The following is a 21,037-nucleotide window of genomic DNA, read 5'->3' on the forward strand; positions in this document are numbered from 1 at the left end:
CATTACTATTGTATTGTGATGAAATTATAAGTTACATTTACTTTTTTTATTTTATATCAGCTTAAATAACTTATTTTCAAGTATGTAAAAAATCATATCATATAACATCATAATTTAGATTATGGATGCGATGAAACGTATTTCGTTCAGAAATATTTTTATAATTATAAAATAATTCTAATTGTACTAGAATATTTGAATTATTTATAGAAGTTATTGCATAACTTTTCATAAGACGTATATTACATAGTAAAATACATAACTAACCCTTAAGACAACCTGGAATAAAATTATCACATAACACAATACAGACAATTTTTGGACGATTATTAACCGGCAGCAACGCGCAGTCGCAAAAGCCGCGCATGTTTAAAAAGTCAAAAAATGAGAGGGCTATAATTAGCACCTTATCATTTTCTTATAGTATTTATCATAGTTTTATTAGATTTAAGTAGAGTTTGATAAATTAAGAAGGTAAAATGTTAGGAAATCAATTAAGTAAGGGATCAAAAAGGAGCGCTTTTCGCTTTCGTGGTAGAAATTGAAATGTTTCTGCAGGTACGGGCGAAATGCAATGGATCGATAAAGTAAGAGGGACAGCTGTGCACTTTACTGCATTGTTTGTTTGTTGGCAGGGTCGCGTTATAATTGTTTGGTTATCTTGGCTTGTTGGCGGCATTTGTGGCGTTATCATTCTTTTAATTGTTATATGTTACTGCCGCCTAATGCCGCGACACCAGAAATCGTTTGGTGAGTTTAAATTGCAAAGATACGTAAACGGTAAAATGTTGAATCGATGACAAATTTATATACCTTAAATATATTTTTCAGACGAGCAATACCTAAAGGAAAACTATACCATCAAGGAAGGCCATGGCTATAACAACCCAGAAAGTTTTAGAGTTTCTAAACATACAGAGGTAAGAGTAGGTATATAGTGTGAGACACAGTATCACTATAAAAATTTTGTTCAGTCCATATTATTCGTAGTTATACCTTATTTATTATATAATTTTTTATAATTGAAAATAATTGTTATGCACATATTATTGTAATAATCTGAAATTCAGCATACAACATATATAAGACAATTTATATCTCATAAAACACCCAAGAAACATAATGTTGATTTAGTAGATGTATAAAACTTACCTATAGGATATTTAAATTACATTACTTTTAAATTACATAGTAAAACTACTCTATAATAATTAATATAAACATATTGTATAGTGTGTTGTGTGATATAAATGCATGAATAAGAAAATATAAATGTTTTAAAAAAATACCAAGTAGTTCTAGTAATTTGCTGTTGTGATAAATAGGCTAAGATATATTGGTTTAAGATTTTTTTCATTTTTGATGTTCTCTTTTCTATTCTGTTTTGTAGTTATTGGAGTTATAAATTAAATTATAAATTCATTAGGCGAAGCCTAGTTATTTGAATTGGTTGAATCTATAGTGTTTGTAAGTTTTGGGCAAAGATATAGCTTTGTTAAGGCTATTCAACATCAATGATGTATGAGGACAGTGATATGCCCTGGACCGCTGGTCTGAAATAAATAGTTTGAAATTTGTGGGCAAAAAAGGTCCTCCTGTTTTAGGATTTGTTCTTGTCCTGCTTCGATAAGGGAGACACCGGTCCCTCTAACTCTTCCCCCGGGTGGCAGGTGCAGATCCAGCGGCACGCGCGGCCGGCGAGCTACGCGGGCGACGCGGAGTGCCGGCGCGCGCACGGCTACGTCAACCGCGTGCCCGACAGCCCGCGCGACCACGCCGCCGCGCTGCAGTACGCCTCCAGCGGCAGTACGACATGCTTACACTATTATTAGCTGTACCGCGTTGTAGAAGTTACTATTAATCTGTATTATACAACTTATTTTATAGCAACTTTGTAATTGACGAGTATGTAGTAGAGTTACCATCATAAAAGTGGTAAAATCTATCCACTACTACACCTATGTCTACTATAAAATATTACTTCTCTTTCATTAGAAGGAAGTATTAAAAAGTATACTTAAGTTAAATATCTCCCTTAACACGTCCTTTTACGCCGAGGTACTTAGCCCTCAGAGGTAGCACTGTTTCTATAGTTGACTTCAGCATTCGAGATTGCAGAGTAAGAATTTTAAGTCCTGCACATGTCCCTTATTAGCCTTGGAATGGAGCTTACCTTTAAAGAAAATCGGCACGTTAAGCCTTTAGTTACATATGCGGTATACCGGCAGTGCTGGACGAGCTGGAGGGCGCGGCCAGCCTGGACGCGCTGAAGACGCGCTCGCTGCCCGCCTTCCTGCGTCCCAAGCCGCGCCCGCTCTCCACCGAGGACGACCTGCACCAGCTATACGCTAAGGTAACAAACACCATACTACATCGGTCACTCGTGCTATATATGACCGACCTGGCTGCGCTCTGTTTAACTGGTTACGTTTTATGCGGCGATGCATTGGCGACTCCTCTGGTGTTGCAAATGTTTATAGGCGATGTTGACTACTTTCCTTCCGTCAGGTAGTACGTGTGCCATATCGTTGGGCTCAAATATAAAAAAAAAATGTTTTGTCGATGTTACGTTGATACAAAAAAATGTTATTTTCGTCTGTTATTTTAAAATATTTGATTTTTAGTTTATTTAATAGAACAAGGAAGATTCTATTTGCTTTGAATACCGGCAAAAGTTACCTATATTTCACTATTGTGTAGGTACTGAAAATCACTTTGTCATTGTTATGTTTCTATGAAGTATTGTTTGTTTATTCGATGTTTGCGGTTGACAGAACCTTTATGGTATTTTTAATATCAGTCACAGGATTTTTTTTCAAGATCCAATAATTCGCTCTGACACCTCTTAGTAAATTATTATAACATTAATGTGTTCGTTGATCAGGTGAATCTGAGCAAGAAGTACAAGAACCGCATGCGCAGTGAGCACGCGGCTATCATCGCGCTGAGCAAGTCGCACAGCCAGTTCTTCGACGCCGACGCGGTCATCGTATACGACCAGCGCACTGCTCTCTAACTCCTCACATAACATGAGCCCCTCATATGAGCTGGTCATGCCATCTCAGCTAGCTAACTACCACAACTAAGGCACGTCATCTTATGACTTTTGATCTACTAGACTAATGGACCAATGATTAAATTGGAATGTCATATTGTGGATATTGTTGGTCTAATAAGCTAATGAGAGAATTAGCGCATTGTGAATTGGAATTGTTATTGAGAATTGGAGTATGTAAGTATTGTTTATTGGAGCATAATTCTAGAAGAATTTATGCCTTTAATAGGACGATATTCGTAGACGAGTATGCGACTCAAGACACTCAAGAGAGTAATTTATGTCATCATCTGTTGTTACCACCCTCAGTAAGTAACATAGTCATCATTTCTGACTTCCTAACGGAAAGTGAACTTGATTAGAGGGAAAAAAAATCTATACAAATATTGTAATTTCATAGATTTTCTACTGGCTTTTTGACATTCCTTAATACTTCCATCTATCTAATTACGAGCAATTAGAACATTAAACGCTAAATCAGTTACACTTGCGAAGGTAATGCGGTAGGTACTTGTTAATAAAATGTTTAGTTTCACACTTGAAAGAATGTCTCGCATTCATTGGAAGTTAAAGAAGTAATGTATGTGAAAGTAGATAGATAATTAGATGTGTTTATACCGCATCACCGTCGCATGTATCACGTGTAGATTCGTAAAATTCCTACATATCACCATAGATAAATAATATACTATTGTAAAGGGTTTTTGATATCTCTATCAGTATTAAAAGCTGTTTATCATACTAATACTTATATGTATGCAGTTAAATACTTGTAACAAACAGGATTTCGTATGCGTTTCTTTGTGTGGACAAGACTTGGGATATCTTCGAGATGTTAAACGTAAAAAGGTTCTTCTATGTAGTGTTAATAGTTTATTTAAAAACTTGAAATAAGAAATTCCTGCCGCCCTGTTCATAGTCCTCTTTTGAGCACGGACACTTCTAAGGGGGACTGGAGCATAGGTACCTACCTACTCCATCATTCCGCTCCAAAGCGCTTTGTGAAGAAAGGTATTTATCTTGTATCGAACATTTTCAAACTGCTCATAAAGCTTCCGACAAGCGGCGTATATACTGGACGCAAATAGTCATTAAATTTTCCAATTCGAGAAAGTGTCGTGCTTGCAAACGCATACTAAATTCAGAAGTTCTATAAATCCTTCTCATTGTAATGTTGTTGTAACTTACTAAAATTTTATCTTAGTTTTCTTTGGCAAGATTGTGATTATTGATCATGTGATATAATTTAATAACGAAATTGTGGCCTAATCCTAATATTTATAGATTTCATACAGTACAGTCGCGTACGAACATGTTAGAATAAATAAATTATATATTTATTAATATTCCAACAATATTGAAGATGGTTTATTTAAATATTTGTTAATTATTTTATAAAATTTAGGGCAGTGAGAAGCTGTCTTTTGTTTGGCTTTATAGAAGTATAATATAATATTAATAGCAAATTACGAATTGAATAGAAGAGTTGAATATTGAAAACAAAGGGACGTACTTTTAAATAGAAAAAAGTAGTTTTTATATAGCCTCTAGTCAAATATTAAATGTTGCTCTGTCTGTTGCGTTTCTAATATGTCTATGTATTTAAAGGAAATCTAGGATGTTGTTGCGCGACTGTGCTTCTTTGTGCGTCCCCTCACTATTTATTAGGGCTACAGAGCCTATAGATGTTAGTGTGCAGCTAATGCTATGAATGTATACATTTACCGCATTTGTATCATGTTTATAAATGTTGATCTATTGCAGTCGTAAGTAAGACTGATTGCTATTGTTTGTGTTTTAAACAAGTTTGTTTGGTTTACTATTTTTCTTGTACGTATTTTGTGTACGTAGTATTTTTATTAATGACTGTACTCATTTCTTTGCTCAATTGATACTTTAAAGACGGTTTAGTAATTTTATGTACACCGATTTAAATCATTTCTGCTCATTTTAAATCTACTAACTAACCTGTGACGAATAACTTTATAATTTATAATAATACATAGTTACTCATGTATACTTGAAACTGAAATTTAAAATGTTTATAGTCAATGTTTTTGTAAGTGGATGTTTATTTGTAATGAATTAAATTACTGAATATTACCAACCATTATTTACATTTCTTAACCGAACAACAATTAAAAATAAAATCAAACTTAAATCAATCTTTATTCATAAAAAAATAAACTTAGGTATACATAAGAACTCCTTTAACATAAGAATATTCCAGAAGGCAATTGAAAGTTAATAATTATGAACGTGCAATAGTACCTACACATGCCTACTAATACTACTTCATAGTTATGTATAGAACTGCAAAAATATGTAGTAAGGAGGTACTTCAATATGTAGTATTACTTTTTACATACAGGAAGAACCAAATTTTATAGCCTAGTATCTGTATTTAAAGGGTTCGATAGCTGGCCAGAGTGGGGTACGTCTTCAAGCGTAGCAGTTCCAACTCGGTCTGTAACAGAACAATGGTCGTATGGTTGGCTTGTACCTCGCGGATTAACTGGCTACGGCACACTAACGTCTCCATTCTCTTCTTGAAGATCCTACGAATCCGTATAGGTTCTAGAGGATCCTCGTTCAACCTCTTCTCAGAAACCTTCACGTTGAGGCTGATTATCAACTGCTCCAATTTCGAGGCTTGAGCTTCCAGCGCGGTGATCTTCAGCTCCAATTCCTCGACCCTCCGGATCTGCTCCGAGAGGATCTTGTTGACGGAGACCTTGGAAGCTTCCATCTCCTTCTCCATTCGCACGAAGTCCATCTCGTCCGTGTAACCGAGTTCCTTGTTTTTAAGGTAATATTGCAACTCTTTTGGTACCTGGAAGTTTGAAATTTATTATTGTAAATTTTTATTGCGAATACAACTTTATGCCTTACCACGATTTCTTTTAATGAAACATCAGTGACCTGCTCGATAATAGGTTCCAGTATGACTTTCTGTTTCGTACTGGGGATTGAGTGTAAATTCTTTTGGATCCTGAGACTACCACCTTTTTTTATTACTTAGACATTTTCACAAATAATTCAAATCATAAGTATATCACCTTAAGGCGGCGGTAGGATTGCAGTTCCTGCTCCATGTGGCGCAGCTTCATGCGCATCTGCGCGTGCTCCCACTCTTTCGCCAGGATGCCCTTACGGAAATCCATCTGTTTGCGCATCATGCTTAACTTCAAGTCACCCACTCTCTGTAAAAGTACAATAAATAAACCGAAATGTATGTAACAAACTTTGTCAACGGTTTTCTGCTTAAATTCATCTTTCTAAAGCTGTGACTAGTTTTGTATCTGTATTGTGAGGAGAAAGACGTGGAATCTCTATTCAAAGTAAACCCATTGCAACGATTGTCAATAGTAATTAATAATTCATTTTGAATAAAAAAGAAAAGAAAATTTTTGCCACTTTTGTTTCTTGGTGGCATTTTATAAGTATTTTATCACTTCTTCCATAATTGTACGTATTTGCTTATCACTTTATACCTTGGGAAATAACAGCTATAGTCTTAACTAAGTATATCTGCCAAGTTTTAAAACTTAAAGTAGATGAATTTACCAGGATGACTTCATTGATCCTGTCGATATCTTCGCGAGGGATGAGCGCAGCATCTTCAAAGTCTTCGAAATGGCCTGTAGTTGTGATCTCCACCTGCCCCGCTGGCAATACTAGCTGCAATTTGCTTATTTTTAATAAAAAAAAATCGTGTTATATTTTTGGTTGGTTTGGTTGGTTACTTTATTTATTTTTTATAAATTTTAAAGTTTAAACTTGAAAGTTGTTTATTTATGTAAAGTAATGCAAACTGAAACCACAAACTTGAAGGCGTTTTCATAAATTCAACGGCAAGAGTGACGAACTACCCTCAAATACATTCTTTTTAGCGAAGCGTAGTGTTGATGGGAGCTTGGCGGCCATTGAATCGACTCACTTTAATTCCGGACGGCGTTAGTGTACCACGTCTGTAGCGACTCGCCTTGATTTATAAGAATTTAGAGTTGTAAGTTATTGTCAGACGTTAAACAATGTTATTTTATTAACTGTTTCCCTCATTAAATTTATAAATAATGATAAACTAGGACGGTGGCCCCCGCTGTTCTTAGATTTAAAGTTTTAAAATGGTTATATTATTTACTTTAGCTAATCTGGAACATGGAACAACTTTATAGGGTTTTTAAAGTTTCGGTTACGGCTAAACGTGGTGATAGCCGAATAATCTGTTCAGTTTCGGCTTTGAGCATCCAGTTTCTGTGATGCAGTGAGTAACCTACCTGTACGGTCTTGTTGCGCGCGTCGTGCTCGGCGCGGCGGCGGTGCGCGTGCAGGCGGTCGCGCGCGCGCGCCAGGTGCGCGCGGCGGGCGGCCAGCGCGGCGCGCCACACGCCGCCGCCGCTCTCCACGTACGACATCTCCTGCGCCACCGCGCGCATCTGACATAACACGGACACATGTACACACAACACACCAGGTGACCGTTGTTCTAATGAAGGAAGGTTCCACCCTAGTCGAACGTTGAAGTATACTGCAGAATGCTTATCCTCATTGAGAAAAATACAAGAAAATGATGACATCCATCTATCCATCCATCCATAATCCTTAACTAAAACTCCCTTCACTCTAGGAATATTCACGTTTCACATTTTATCTTATTCTATATCCAACTGTCCCTGACTGTGAATATAGATATCTACCAACCGGAAGAAAACTTGAAAATCTTTACTAATCTTTGCTAAAAAAATCAGTATCATTACAGAAATAAATCTGTTCTCTCTTCCAAAGAACTATTTTTGTTCCTAATTTCCTATACATAACATACATAAATGTTACATCGATTTTTTTAATTTCTTTGTCTTTCCTACATACATATTTTTAATTACTTAATATAAAATAAAACAAACTCTTATTTCATTCTCAATTTTGGCTCGTCTCAATTTGCACATAGTGGCCCACAGCCCTTCATCCATCACGGGTGGCATGTTGCTAATCTGGTCCAATTGCTCCACCCTGGAAAACAAACAGAATTTTATCATATTTTAATATTTCAGATTAATTACACATATTATTCGTGTAGTGACTACATAACATGAAATGGACAGGTCGCTCGTAGCTTTGTTTGTATTTGAAAGTAATGAAATCACCCTTTGAAGAAGTCTACGCAGTCAGCGTGAAGCAGTGGCGGCTTGACCCCAGTGAGTATAGCTGTAGCCAGTTCGTACAGCACTATTGGGATCATTGACGCTCGCTGCTGCCATTTTGGACGTTTCCTGTAAAAAAATATCGTTTTCATTATAAACTTATAACGAAGTATCTAAGTGCGAGTACTTATATAAGTTTTGGTTTATGAAATTTTGATTTATTTAGTTCATTAATTACTCAAAATGAAAAAAGATGACACAATATACAATTAGGTGGTGGATTTTAATTTAAATCTATGTACATCGGTCATTGGGTGTCATCATCAATTTGCATTCGAGAAGTACGATGAAAAAGCTTCAGGACTCCTAGTCGTCAGGGAAGATCCGTGTCGAGTAATGGAATATAAGCTATTAACTCGCTTGCGGATTCATAGAACAGCAAAAGTTTGTCAAATTCTCTGCGGCCACTAACTTGAAGAACTTGTAGCACTGGTCGACGATGATGGGCGAGAGGTCAGCGAAGTGGTTCTTGAAGGTGCGGTCCATGTAGCGGTCCTTGCCGGCGAGCGCGTCGTACGCGGCCTGCGCGTCCTCCGCCTGCGCGCCCGCCAGCGCCAGCTCGCGCTGCAGCGCCTCCACCTCGCACTCGTACTTCGCGATGTCCTCCCTGGAACATGCCTCGATGAATGGATTGAATAAGTTATTTGAATCGCAAGCTACGTACTCGAACAATTATTTCGTAAATTATTTCAAGTTTATCTATAAGTAAGAAGATAAATTAGTGTTTTGTAAGATTTTTTGTTAATACTTAGATATCAATGAATTATTCTTTTCATTTCGGACGTATTCAGTTCCTCGAACAGCTCGAAAAAAAGATCGGAAGTCCTTAATGCAATTACAAGTATTAACGTAAAATCGTTGATACTTACCTCATTTCTTCTAATTTCTCAGCCATCTCGACACGATCTAAATTGGTCCTGCGTAGTCGCATTAAATTGATATTTTCTTGGCCGATTACAGAATCTACTCTTAATTTCATAAGCCACATTTCTTTCACCTGAAAAACAGAGTAGATTATCTGATGTTACGTTTTGAAGATACGGCACACTATTGTAACTATGCTAGTCCAGCTAACTCTCCCGTGTTTAAATTGTTCTTTTTGTCTTGTTAAGCAGATCCAGTAAGCTACTTGATACGAACTTGATGCAAAGATGCAAAAGCATCTCATCATCATAAGTTCTGCATCTCATCATCATAAGTTCTAATGGAAAAAAAGTCCTATGGACCAAAATATTACAACATTCCATCCTCATTCTCCTGTGAAATTCAATAATTTTAAACTTAACCTTCTGGTTAAACTTAACGACGCCCTCGTCCAGCAGCTGCGCCAGCTTGGCGTACTCGGCGTGCAGCATCTTGCGGTACTTGTCGCGCTCCTCGCAGCGGAACGCCACCTTCGCCTCGTAGTCGAACACGTACCGCAGGTCCTCCTCGTTGAAGTGCTCCGGATCCTTCTCCAACTACACGGAAAGAAATAATTATTCTTTAACCGGTGAAATCCTTATTTGCTTCACTCACTGCTACTGTTTTTAGCCTACTACTGAAGACAAATCTCTCTATTATTGGTAGAGACATCAAATGTTCTCCAACACGCAACTAAATTGCGGAGTGATGGAAGAAGATACAGATGTACTAGAACTGTCCATATGATACTATTATGGCCTGTGAAAGTTTTATGACTGTAATCCAATAAAAAACATCGGAAAGGACTGCTTAACCTTCCAAAATATAGAAGCATACATTTTTGTGACTAACAATTCCGGCTGAAAGTGGATTGGTAAAGCTTTGTTGACCGTTGAGAACTTTTTACTTATTAAATAACAATTATTTTCTCTTCCTATTACTATGTAGAAAGGTTTCCAAGCTCACCATGCACTGGGGCATCGGTATGGGCTTCTTGATCTCCTCGTGCCACAGCTTCTCGAGCACGCCGTCCATCATGTCGATGAGCGCGCGCTCGCGGAAGTCGTCCTTGGGCTTGGGCTCCGGCGGCGGGATCACCACCTGGCTCGGGCTCACGTACGGCTCGATGCTGCACTGGATATTGACTTGTATGTTTACAACAAAGCTGATATTTTTGTCGATTACTTAATTAAACACATAAATTACTAAATAACAAAAGTTATTTAAAAAGAATTTCGATCGATTTATGAATAAATTTTTACTTTTAAAATAATACCTACAATACAAATGATTCGAGTACAGACGTACGAGTACAGATAGAAATATGTTTAAAACGTTATCTACAAACCTCTTCAGGATCAACTTTGATGAGTCTATGAGGCTGTTCCTCTTGGCGCCATTCAGGGTCGTTGATCATCATGTTAAGGTGATGGAAGCTGCCACGTAGATCGGATAATTTATTCAATTCTAGAAAAGGAAATTAATCATTGAATATCGTCTCTTACTCACTGGAATGAACTAATTTAAATTTCAATTTGATTCAAAAACGATTATCTTACCATCTATGATAAATCGTAAGCGTGCATTCCTCTCCTCGACCAACCCGACTTCCCTTTTCTTCTGGTTCATAAGATCATCGAATTGTTTATTAAACCATAGCCGCATGTTTTGTACGTTCAACTGAAAAATTACAATTTTTATATTCATCTGTTATACTTCTCCTGAAAATCTAATAAGCTGATAGTCATATAACACCTGAAAAAAACATTAGATTCCAGCGACGAATATAGTGAAACTCTTTTATTTTTTTAATATACAAATAATACAGTACATTAAAAAAACTCTTATCTGGGTGAGTATGTTTGTCTCTGCGTGACTGTTGTTATAGATAGAGCTTATTAATTCGCTGATACCTTAACAATATGCTGCAACCAGTCCATCTGCAGGAAGCTAAAGGCGAGCGTCTGCGGGATCATGAAGGTGGGGATGGTGACGAACTTGTGCGCGTTGGTGCCCGACAGCACGTACGGCTCCGACATCTCCTCCTCCTCCGTCATCTCCATCATTTCCAACATCAGCTGGCTCTCCAAGCTCTTGCGCGGCATCGATATTACCGATTCTAGAGGCCTGTACAATTGATATGTGATTATTCCTCTAAGTAACCTGTAAGTTTTCAAGATAAATACATAAATTACACTACTAACTCATCCTTAAGCATATGAAATTACTAATGTTTTTTGACCCACTTGTTACGGCCTATAGATCGCTATATCTAGAACTAGATCACTATAAATATCGATAGGAAATTTAGATGCTCGTATTATAAGATAAAGGCCATTAAAATACCACAGGTTACGTTTAAGTCAGATTGGGCTTGCGAGAGTCTCCATTAAATTGAGAATCAGTTCATAAGTCTACATAGCATCCTTGGAAATCAAACTATGTCACAAGAGCATCGCTGGTCTCACTGTATCTGTGACTGCGCCTCCTCGACGGCGGGCGGCGGCGGGGGCTCCTCCCACGGCCGGAAAAGGTCTTCGTCGTTCTCCATCTCGATACTGCGGAGTGCTTCGATTTGCTGCAGCTCCGGCCAGTTCTCGCGCTGCGTCGGGAGCACTGCGTAGTTCTCCACCTGTTTTGGTGTTTTTTTTATAAGAATTACCAAGAGTGTGGAGAAGGCTTCTGTCTTATTCAGATCAGCAGTTGAATTCCATAAGCTGATGTTGATATGTAATTCCAGTATAAAATTAGTTGTAACCTGGTAGTGGCTGAAGATGGCGAAGAGCTTGACGCGTGGCGTGAGCATGGTGTCCCAGCAGCGGTTGCGGATCCACTCCGTCACCTTGTCCTGAGCACGGATCCGAGCTTCGGTCTCTAGACGGATTTGTTCCCGTTCTTTTTCCGCCTAAAGCAAGAGAGGACAAGGAAATGCATATTAATGTCAAACATTTTGTATTGAACAAATTTGGAAAAGTGCGATAAAGCATCTGTGTTAGGTTAGATGTCGACCACTTGTAGTGATATCAGCGAAGGCTAAATTTAAGGTTATTTTTTAATTCAGTACCTATTTGTATACCAATCACACACGCATTGGCTTTTTTGAAGAATGCATCTTAGTCTTCAAAAATTTTCTTCCGTTGAAACGGAACAATTGCGGCCCGTAAAAAATAAGTGCGCTGGTCCCACCAGGGTGGACTCCCTCCCGGTGGATTAATGCTGGTTCCAGCAACTTCATATTCAACCACGCGGTAGGAGTGACCTGCTTGTTCCTCTCCTTCTTGTGCTCGAGGTGCAGGTTGAACTCGGCGAGCGAGAGGCGGTGCAGCGGCGGCGCGGCGAGGTTCTCCTCGAGCAGGCGCACGAGCCGCAGCCGCGCCGCGTCGAACGCGCGCAGCACGTCCTCGCGCGCGCGCCGCGCCTCCGCCGCCTCCTCGCGGACCTTCCTCTCCTCCTGCTGCTCCAGGTAGTTCTCTAAGTGAGTAGCGGCAAAGCGTATCAATGTGTTCTTGTTTAGATTGCTTTATACAGTAGCACAATAGTTGGAATTGAAGGTGGTGGTGAACCCTTTGTGATTCGACTCCGACGGCACACCTATTTCTGCCTTGTAACAGCGGTGTTAAGCGCTGCTGTGTTCTGGTTTGAAGGAAGTGGTAAGGGAGACATAGTTTTTCGAAGCTTAATCCTCAGGGGTAGCAGCGCATATGTGGCCGACCTCAGGTAGGAATATCTAATCCTATCTGGGGTTGATTACAGATGTCCATGAGCCACTACCATCAGGTGGACTGCATGCTCGTCTGCTACTCCTATATTACATAAAAAGCCTTAATTTATTTAAATAAATATTTATTTGAAAATAAAGAAAAGTAAATTCAATGTTTATGTCGTTTAATGAGATCAATATTAGAACCTGCATTTATTGACATTATGTAGCTTCAGGGAATGGCATAGCACAGCAATGCTTGTCGAGTGACGCTAAATTAAATATGCAAAAGAATGCAATATTTCAAACACAACATAGTGTAATGCATACTTACTATCAGAATAATTAATGATAGTGAGCACGTTATTGGCCCGCTCGAAGACACTTGGCTCTGGCGGCTGGTGGTGCGGCTGCAGGTGTTGCTCGTCGTGGCGGTGCGGCGGCAGGCGCAGCGCGGCGAGCGCGCCGTTCCCGGCGAGGTGCACGACGCAGCCGAGCGCGCCGTCCACTACGGCTTGCTGCACGCCGCGCTCGTACCGGTGGGACACTATTAGCTTCATCTCTGGAGGATACGGTAACTAGATTGTGTACTTAAAAAAGCTAAGGTAGGAATAGTATAAGAAATTAAAGAAGATAAACGATCAATCATATATAGGTAAGTATATAAGATTTAATGTGGCTGATTCTACTATAACAAAATAATAGCAAGAAAACTAGCTGTTGTTTTAGCCTTAAAGATTTAGACAAAACAATCACAACTTAATACGTAATAGCAACTTTTCAAAGTTTATTCAATATCAATAACGTAAGGACAGTAACATGACATGTCACAATAATAACAAGAATTGGATTAATAATTTCGCTTTAAGCATCATACCGTACTCCTCAGGTGCGGTTGGTTGGCGCAAGATGACGGTGCCATCATAACTGAAGGTGAGCAGCGCGTTAGAATTGTAGAACGCGTTGTATTGCTTCAGGTCGTGCCCGGACTCGAACATCGAGCCCATCTTCACCGACACCGTCACTCCTTTCTGAAGTGATATGATAAGTTTAAATAAGTAAAATCAATCGTGTAACGATTACGCTGATATTACCGCTTAATCTACTTCTGTCTTACATTTGCATGGGACTGCTGCTAAGTTCTAGCAAAAGTGAGAAGCCAAGAGATTTATAAAAATTATTTCAAGGAAAGGAATTTATCTGTAGAAGATCTTCGAGAAGAATTTAGTAGGGGTTAATCAGAGATACCCTGGTCGGCAGTGAGTACTAAACAATGACTAAACTACGAGTACGAGTAAATTTCACGTAATCAACATGGTACAATAGTGCTTGAACTGTTCTTTCTGAGAGAAAATCCCAAGGATACTAATGAATCGTAAATGAAGATCTGAAACACTTAATGCTCGATCTCACATCGCCGGACAAGTTGATGACGTGTAGCTGGCCGGAGAGGTGCGGCACGGCGAGCCCGGTGTCCCGCTGCCGCAGCGGCAGCAGGCGCGTGTAGGGGCCGGCCATCTTGCCCGCGAACTTGTTGTCCTTGCCCGTGTCCGCGTTCATGCAGATTATGCGCTCGCCTTTACCGAACAATAGGTACAGCTCAAGAAATTGTTGGCTATTGTGTAATAAACTATTTGTTTTTGCTCTAGGGATAAGCGTGCATTTAAATTGAAACATCTAGGCAACCATTGCGTTAATCATTAAAGTCGCATATTTGATGACGAAACAGTTTTTCATCCGCTAGCTCGGCAATACGATTTAACGAACTTATGATAATGATTGGAATTTTCAAACTGTTCCCAGTCGCAGAATTATTAAGTCGCAGAAGATAAGGCCAGAATAAATTCTACAAGTGCCCACTATGTCTATCTGTCTGTGCTACACTCTGTTTGTAAAAAGCGTCTTACCCATGGAATACTTATCGGAAAACAGCACAAGACTAAACACTCGCATCGCCTCCCCAACCTTCATCAGGAAACAATCTGCCAGGCCTCTGCCAAGCTCCGTGTATCTTACTAACGTTAGTTTATAATCTTCCGATAACTGTAGAGGTAAATGATATAAAAAGGTAAGTAAAGGTATAGAGGAAAACAAAACATGAACGTTATAAACACGATTAAAAATCAACAAGATTCAGAAATGATGCGTAAACAATCTCTAAGCAGTTCTATACCTTGGAAAAATTGAAATATTTTTCACATTTAAGTACTTGAATTCTTGATGTCACAATTTCTACGGCTCTGAATCCTAAGTATTGCACATGAGTATCTGAAAGAAAGTATCAGCCGAAAAGCCTGCCTTTAAGATAAATATGTGTCCAGCGGACATGGCCCCGGCGACCATTTCCCTGCCTGTCGGGGAGAAGACCACGTGCGACACGATCTGGTGCGTGAGGCACATGCTGCCCGCCTTGCGCAGCGCGCCGCCCTCGAACGTGAACAGCGCCAGCCCGTAGTTCTGACCCACCTCGCCGAACACCACCAGCAGCGGGTCCACCGGACTCGCTTGGAACGAGATGTCGTTACCTTCGATGTATTTCATGAGGACCTGGAATTTCTTTCTGGTTAACTTCAAATTATATAGCCATTTTATTTCTACTTCATAAAATTTACGACAGGTCAAGAATCATTTAAAATATCAGAAATTTTAAATAGAAGTTCCATAAAAAATATTTAAGCATTATGAAAGGAATTTCGAAAATTCATCTCATAAAAGTCTAAATAGATGATTGTAAATTTTAAATAAATTTTATGGAACGCTCGAACGTAAATATGTGAATAGGATAAACTTACAAATTTAGCTGTAAAAACTTCGTAAATACAAAGAACGCCACTATTGTTGATAGTCGCGAGGTGCGTGTCATCCGGAGCTATAAATTGGATTTTGGTAATATTCCTGAAATAATAAAAGGTTAACACCAGAATTCATTGGAAAAATTAAGAGTTTTTCAAAACTGTAATAATATTTAGCAACTCGCGTTTCTCTTCGTAGTTCTCAAAGATGTGGAAGTCATTACAGTTGCTCGTTGCTACTTACTTCAATTTATTTAAAATACCTTTGTTTGAAAGTGAAGAGCTTAACATCAATCTTGTCTTCTGTTTCCCCTACGATCTTGTACACGAATCCGTTGGTCGTCCACATGGCGGCCTCCTCGGAAGTAGCGTTGGACAGCAGGCGCTCCACCTCGTCCTGCGGCGAGTACTTCCACACCACTTGCCACTTGCCATCGTGTTTCTTTAACGACTGCATCCAATTGTTGTCTTAAGCTCATTGTTCATAAAAAATACTAGGTATGTATTTTTTTATTATTTTTGTAACTTACCTAAGCCTTAAATAACTTTTTGGTATAAATATTTATTTGCAAACTAAGTGTTCATCAAAAGTCATAAAATTTTAGATTTGCATATTAATTACTTTACACTGTTTATCTAAGCGATATGTAGATACATAAGGAGGTACATGAACAATTATCATCATTTAAATAAAATCAGCATCAAATCAAAAAAAAACTTACTCGAAGACACATATCGGGACCATAAATCAGGATGCCGTGATGAAAAGAGCACATTGAAGGCTTTGCAGAACCATTAAGATCTTCTGACCACTCCACATTAGTCAACATTCCTATACCATCTGATAACAGCTGCAATAACAATTAATGAATTACTGTGTTGGTTGAATTAATTGGTGTAAAATCTAGAAAAGAGCAATTGGCTGAATGCCCTATTTTTAAAAGGACTACTTACGCTATATAAAGTGGCTTGAGCATCTATCGCATACAACTGTCCTTCGAGACTCCAACAGACGCCCACTAAAGGGGGGTCCGAGACCTCCCAGCCCGTCACCTCCTCCTTGGCTCTCTTCATCATTAGGCACCGCTTGTAGCACTGCGCCACCTCCCACACGATCAAACCCTCGCCCCAGCATTGGCAAATCAACATGTGTGAACGGCTTGACCTAGTAGATAGCAATGATGTAGGTATTATGAATAACAATTTTTTGGATGAACAATATGTCATAGTTCTTCACGCTGGTGTTAGGTTAGTTTGGTGAATTCTCACCCACCTTTCAAAACGTATTTTTATAGGACTATCAGAAATGTATGTCAAGTATGTGATAAATAATTCCTTGCGTGATTTTATTTGTTTCTGGATTTAATGTTGAACCGTGGCTCCCAATGAAAGAAATCGAAAATCACACCGGTATTGCTGAGTAACGTGGATCAAGTATACTCCGCGCCAAACTGCTAGTCCTCTCTGAAGTTGTTGCGAGCAGATGTAGTCATACAATTTACTATGGTGACGCGATTCATTTCTATATTCAGAGCTGACTAGCAGTTTTACGCGGACTATAGGTACTTATAAAAAATTCAAGCTTACATAAAAATCTGATTGCGCCTGACCACTCCAGTCGGTATGGACAGTAGCCGATGGTGGGTGCGCCAGCTCCACACCGAGATCATGTAGTTAGGAAACCCACTGAACCCTGCGATCAGGTCGCACTCCATCATGCACAGACCCTTGTATCGGTTCACGTCCATGTCTGAATTATACACATGAAGTAAGAAGACCATAAATATAATGTGCAGAGTTGCAGCGGTGTGGTAAATGATATAGTTGCGCATCAATTTAACCGATAAGTAGTTTTAAGCATTTGCGTGTATCTTTTTTATTCGTAGGTAAGTAATGATAATTTTTATTTTCTAGCATAATTGTAAGCAGAATATTTTCGGGCATATAATAGTATTTATGTTTTCTGGGTATATACTTATGTTTTCTGAACTATTGATATCACCTTTTAGTTCTGCTAATATGTTAAATGTGGGATAGTTGACTACGAAGATTCTTGCGTGCTTGGTCTTCTCAGCAAATGCAAACAAATGGGTCCTATGACCTGCAAATATAGTACATTTGAAACTTAAATTGTCTAAAACCGACTCATACATCATTCAGTCATTCAGTTCAATGCTGTCACAAATTACATCCGTCTTTGACTGTCTTTAAGCAAATTACTTTAAGAATGTTCTTTTTAGTATACCTACTTGTTAATGAAAATCGAAGCGCCAGCGACGCGAAAATAGCAAATATGCACAAACACAGACGATCGCTTTACCGTTAAATATTAGGTGAATTAGACTGACTGCGAGTTAGACCCAATAGCATAAACCTCGCAGACGCGCAATCATTGTATTACTTACAAAATAAAATTAAAAACTATGACAAACACCTGCTATAACATCCACACCGTCGCCTTTCTTCTCGTCGTTAGCTACGTATACTAATTCAGTATTAGTCTTAAAATTTAAAAATATTATATAAATATCGTGTGCAACTGCTAGTATTTCTTTCCCGACAAATGTCATGAAGTCCAGTCTTTGCGGAATGGCCCATCTATAACATAGTTTAAAAGAAAACAAAGTCACTATAGTTAGATACTTACATAGATCATACACAAAATATTAGTTTTTATTTTGTGGTCGAAAACAACTTATGATTGTGAGCTTGAAAAATAATTATCATTATATAAGTACCGAGTAATGTTATAATTAAGTACTTTAAACAACGTTAATTTGCGAAATTATTAAGTCGTTATAAGAAACTATTACATAATTTTTTTTAAGGATTTGTAACGAAAAGTGACTGTGACGAAAAGTGAGTTGTAATTAACGTGGGGCAGCGGGCGCCACGTTGGCTTGCAATTGCTGTGCTGGGTTTGTTATAGGTGTTTCAAAATGTACTTGTATTTGTAGTCTTCCACCAGGACACGAGCCAAGCAAACTAGTGTTTTAAAATGTTTTGGATTTAAATTAAAAGCAAATGTTCGGCCAGTTAATACTACATTAGTAGGCGTAGATAATATATTTTTTGGTACATTATCATGATACTTGTTAGTATAGTGTATTAATAAAGTAGGGTATAGCGATTGGCTATTTTCAGAAACAGTCACTAAACAATATTACATCAGGTAAAGCGCAATAATTGTTTGCTATCAATAAATTATGTGTATGTCGCATGATAGCCAAATATTAAAGAATTTGTACACTTCAATATTTACCTATTTGAGTATATAGTACATAAATAAATGTGTTACTTACCTTACTTTTGGTTCAATTTCAGTGGCCGATTCTTCATGATCAGCATGATGTTGTATATCATGTGTATGTTCGGTCATATTTGTAAATTATATTATAAAGTATCTAGTAGATATTACAGAGCTCTTAAATTATTAATGTATGCCTAATTCAAGAAGAGTAATTGCTTAGAGTAGTTTAGTTGCTTATTTCATTACGTTAATAGTTTTATATATATAATTGAAGTAAATAAACAAGTACGTTTCTTAGCAACATTTCTTTATTTTTATTATGATTTTTAAAATAAGAATCTTACAAGCCAAGAGTACACATTAACCTACAAATTAATTATATTTAAATAAAATTTAGATTATGTACAAACCATATTATACGAAATTAATCTTAAATTAGAAAAATATATTAAGAAAATAGATCTTAAGTTTGTAAGAAATATATATGACGTGAACGGACGGAACGGTTTGGTATTTTTTCATAATAACGTTTCTGTATATATATATATATATATATATATATATATATATATATATATATATATATATATATATATATATATATATATATATATTGAAGTAATACATAACTAAAAATGATGAAAAATAGGGTTTTATCTTTATTCAATATTTATTTAACTAGATTTTTACTACTATTAATATGTAGACTACATAATCTGTGTTACGAACCACAGAGTACTAAAAATATCCATGCGAACCAAAAGTACGAACTTACGAAGTAAAACGAACTGTCAAAACGAAACGATGGGTATTGGGCAAGTGATTGCAAATAAATTGATAAGAAACATTAATTAGAAATGCTCGCCGTGCCCGAATCGGTTTCCAATTCAGCTTTCCATTTAAGATGTGAAATAATTCAGTGAGGGCCTCCATTACCATGTAGGTGTTTACTGCGTAGTGCTTTGGTCGATATTTGAGGAAGTGTATTGTGACCTGTGACAAAGGGTGTATTGTTGTGAATTTGTTCGTAGGGATAACTCGAGCGGGTTCGAGGAGCCGGTGGCGGAACGATGGAACTCGTCATCAATCGATTTCGCGGAGATCACAATGGACCGCAACTTTGTGCTGCTGCTTGTCTCGCTCACTTCGGCGGTGCTCTGGGTGGTCTACATCACATATTACAACAGTCGCGTCCTCGGCTACATCCTCACTAGACTCATCAACAGATTCTATTTCCAAGATGAAAACTTTAAGATTGGTGAGTGCTCATTCAATTTTGCTTTTTTAAATACAATGCCCTTAATTAATGAAATGTTTATGTTATATTTCAAATTGTAATGGTAAATAAGAATCTGAACATTTTGTTAAAATCAGAAAGAAGTATCAGACTGTCATTATAAGATGTAAATAGTATTATGCCTACATCAATACCACAAATTTTCTCAAGACAGGGTCAAAAAGACAAGCAACAATTTAATTAGATTCAATTTTGATGATTCACAGATGTATGCCCATAGGTCAAATAAACATTGTTCCAATTACATCCTACAGCTAATGTTTGATAATTACGAGCAGACCATATAGATTCTGATTGTACATAATTCCTTAATAAGAAATTTGGCATTGAACACCAAAGATAATAATGTGAGAACTTAGGACAATTTACTATTATTTTGTCTAATTATTTTTCACACACAGCTTGCAATTAAAATTTTATTAGCGGAAGGTACCTGTAAATTTGTAAACTAATTACTGATGTCATTTATAAAGATATTTTATGCTAATACTCCTAATGTTATTGGCATTGTTTACCTTCAAACTGAATAAATTAGCCTATAGTCAATGCTTTAATATGTTTAGCGTCTCATTTTACATTACATCTCTCATGACAGTTTATCATAAAGTTTTAAATATAAATTACACAAAACTAATGGTGAAAAAATAATAATTTTTCTTAATCTAGTATTATTTTGTACTAGTTTATTTACAGTAAGTTAGGCTTGGAAAAAATGATTGGTTTAATACATATATTTATTAAATTGTCTAACTTGATTTGTTAAAGTCAATTTATAACTACATAAACAATAAGGTAAAATAAAATAGATTCATACAGAAATAAGAAGATCATCTAAT

At 37.5% G+C, this 21,037-nt stretch overlaps 3 protein-coding genes across 4 annotated transcripts in view; 2 read left to right on the forward strand and 1 right to left on the reverse strand.

Moving 5' to 3' along the window:
* The first annotated feature begins 369 nt into the window (after positions 1-369).
* On the forward strand, positions 370-5,946 carry LOC140748291 (uncharacterized). The gene is made up of 6 exons (XM_073081084.1): positions 370-558; positions 636-750; positions 832-920; positions 1,671-1,806; positions 2,229-2,353; positions 2,885-5,946. Exons 1-6 carry the CDS (start codon positions 547-549, stop codon positions 3,014-3,016), a joined length of 609 nt encoding a protein of 202 aa, XP_072937185.1. The 5' UTR covers positions 370-546; the 3' UTR covers positions 3,017-5,946.
* Positions 5,206-19,193, reverse strand: LOC140748292 (cilia- and flagella-associated protein 43). Its single transcript, XM_073081085.1, has 29 exons — positions 18,957-19,193; positions 18,089-18,252; positions 17,657-17,755; positions 17,242-17,404; positions 16,609-16,819; positions 16,377-16,505; positions 15,918-16,105; positions 15,655-15,757; positions 15,161-15,409; positions 14,770-14,905; positions 14,276-14,439; positions 13,740-13,893; positions 13,197-13,424; positions 12,422-12,633; positions 11,921-12,067; positions 11,631-11,794; positions 11,076-11,289; positions 10,722-10,842; positions 10,511-10,629; positions 10,129-10,296; positions 9,546-9,719; positions 9,129-9,256; positions 8,672-8,866; positions 8,203-8,328; positions 7,963-8,068; positions 7,336-7,494; positions 6,623-6,736; positions 6,115-6,258; positions 5,206-5,888 (listed from the first exon to the last, which is right to left on the reverse strand). Exons 1-29 carry the CDS (start codon positions 19,031-19,033, stop codon positions 5,460-5,462), a joined length of 4,785 nt encoding a protein of 1,594 aa, XP_072937186.1. The 5' UTR covers positions 19,034-19,193; the 3' UTR covers positions 5,206-5,459.
* Positions 19,194-19,694: 501 nt separating this feature from the next.
* tweek (transmembrane protein KIAA1109 homolog tweek) overlaps positions 19,695-21,037 on the forward strand; it is a 42,297-nt gene continuing 40,954 nt past the window's right edge. For both annotated transcript variants that reach the window (XM_073081081.1, XM_073081082.1), the window contains exons 1-2: positions 19,695-19,843; positions 19,936-20,162. In XM_073081081.1, the coding sequence (XP_072937182.1) occupies positions 19,842-19,843; positions 19,936-20,162 (229 nt within the window). In that variant the 5' untranslated portion in view covers positions 19,695-19,841. The remainder of the gene's footprint in view (positions 19,844-19,935; positions 20,163-21,037) is intronic.

Source organism: Epargyreus clarus, unplaced genomic scaffold (genome assembly GCF_041222505.1).
Source record: "Epargyreus clarus isolate Ecla_fem2 unplaced genomic scaffold, WU_Ecla_fem_2.2 ptg000015l, whole genome shotgun sequence".
NCBI lineage: Eukaryota > Metazoa > Arthropoda > Insecta > Lepidoptera > Hesperiidae > Epargyreus > Epargyreus clarus.

Excerpts from the sequence above, each read along its gene's own strand:
- LOC140748291 (XM_073081084.1), top strand. Across the intron at positions 751-831 it reads GCGACACCAGAAATCGTTTG|ACGAGCAATACCTAAAGGAA; the intron begins GTGAGTTTAAAT and ends TATATTTTTCAG. Across the intron at positions 921-1,670 it reads GAGTTTCTAAACATACAGAG|GTGCAGATCCAGCGGCACGC; the intron begins GTAAGAGTAGGT and ends CCCGGGTGGCAG.
- LOC140748292 (XM_073081085.1), bottom strand. The coding sequence starts at position 19,033 with ATGACCGAACATACACATGATATACAACATCATGCTGATCATGAAGAA. Across the intron at positions 9,720-10,128 it reads TACCGATGCCCCAGTGCATG|TTGGAGAAGGATCCGGAGCA; the intron begins GTGAGCTTGGAA and ends CTTTCCGTGTAG. Across the intron at positions 9,257-9,545 it reads TCGTTAAGTTTAACCAGAAG|GTGAAAGAAATGTGGCTTAT; the intron begins GTTAAGTTTAAA and ends TCTGTTTTTCAG.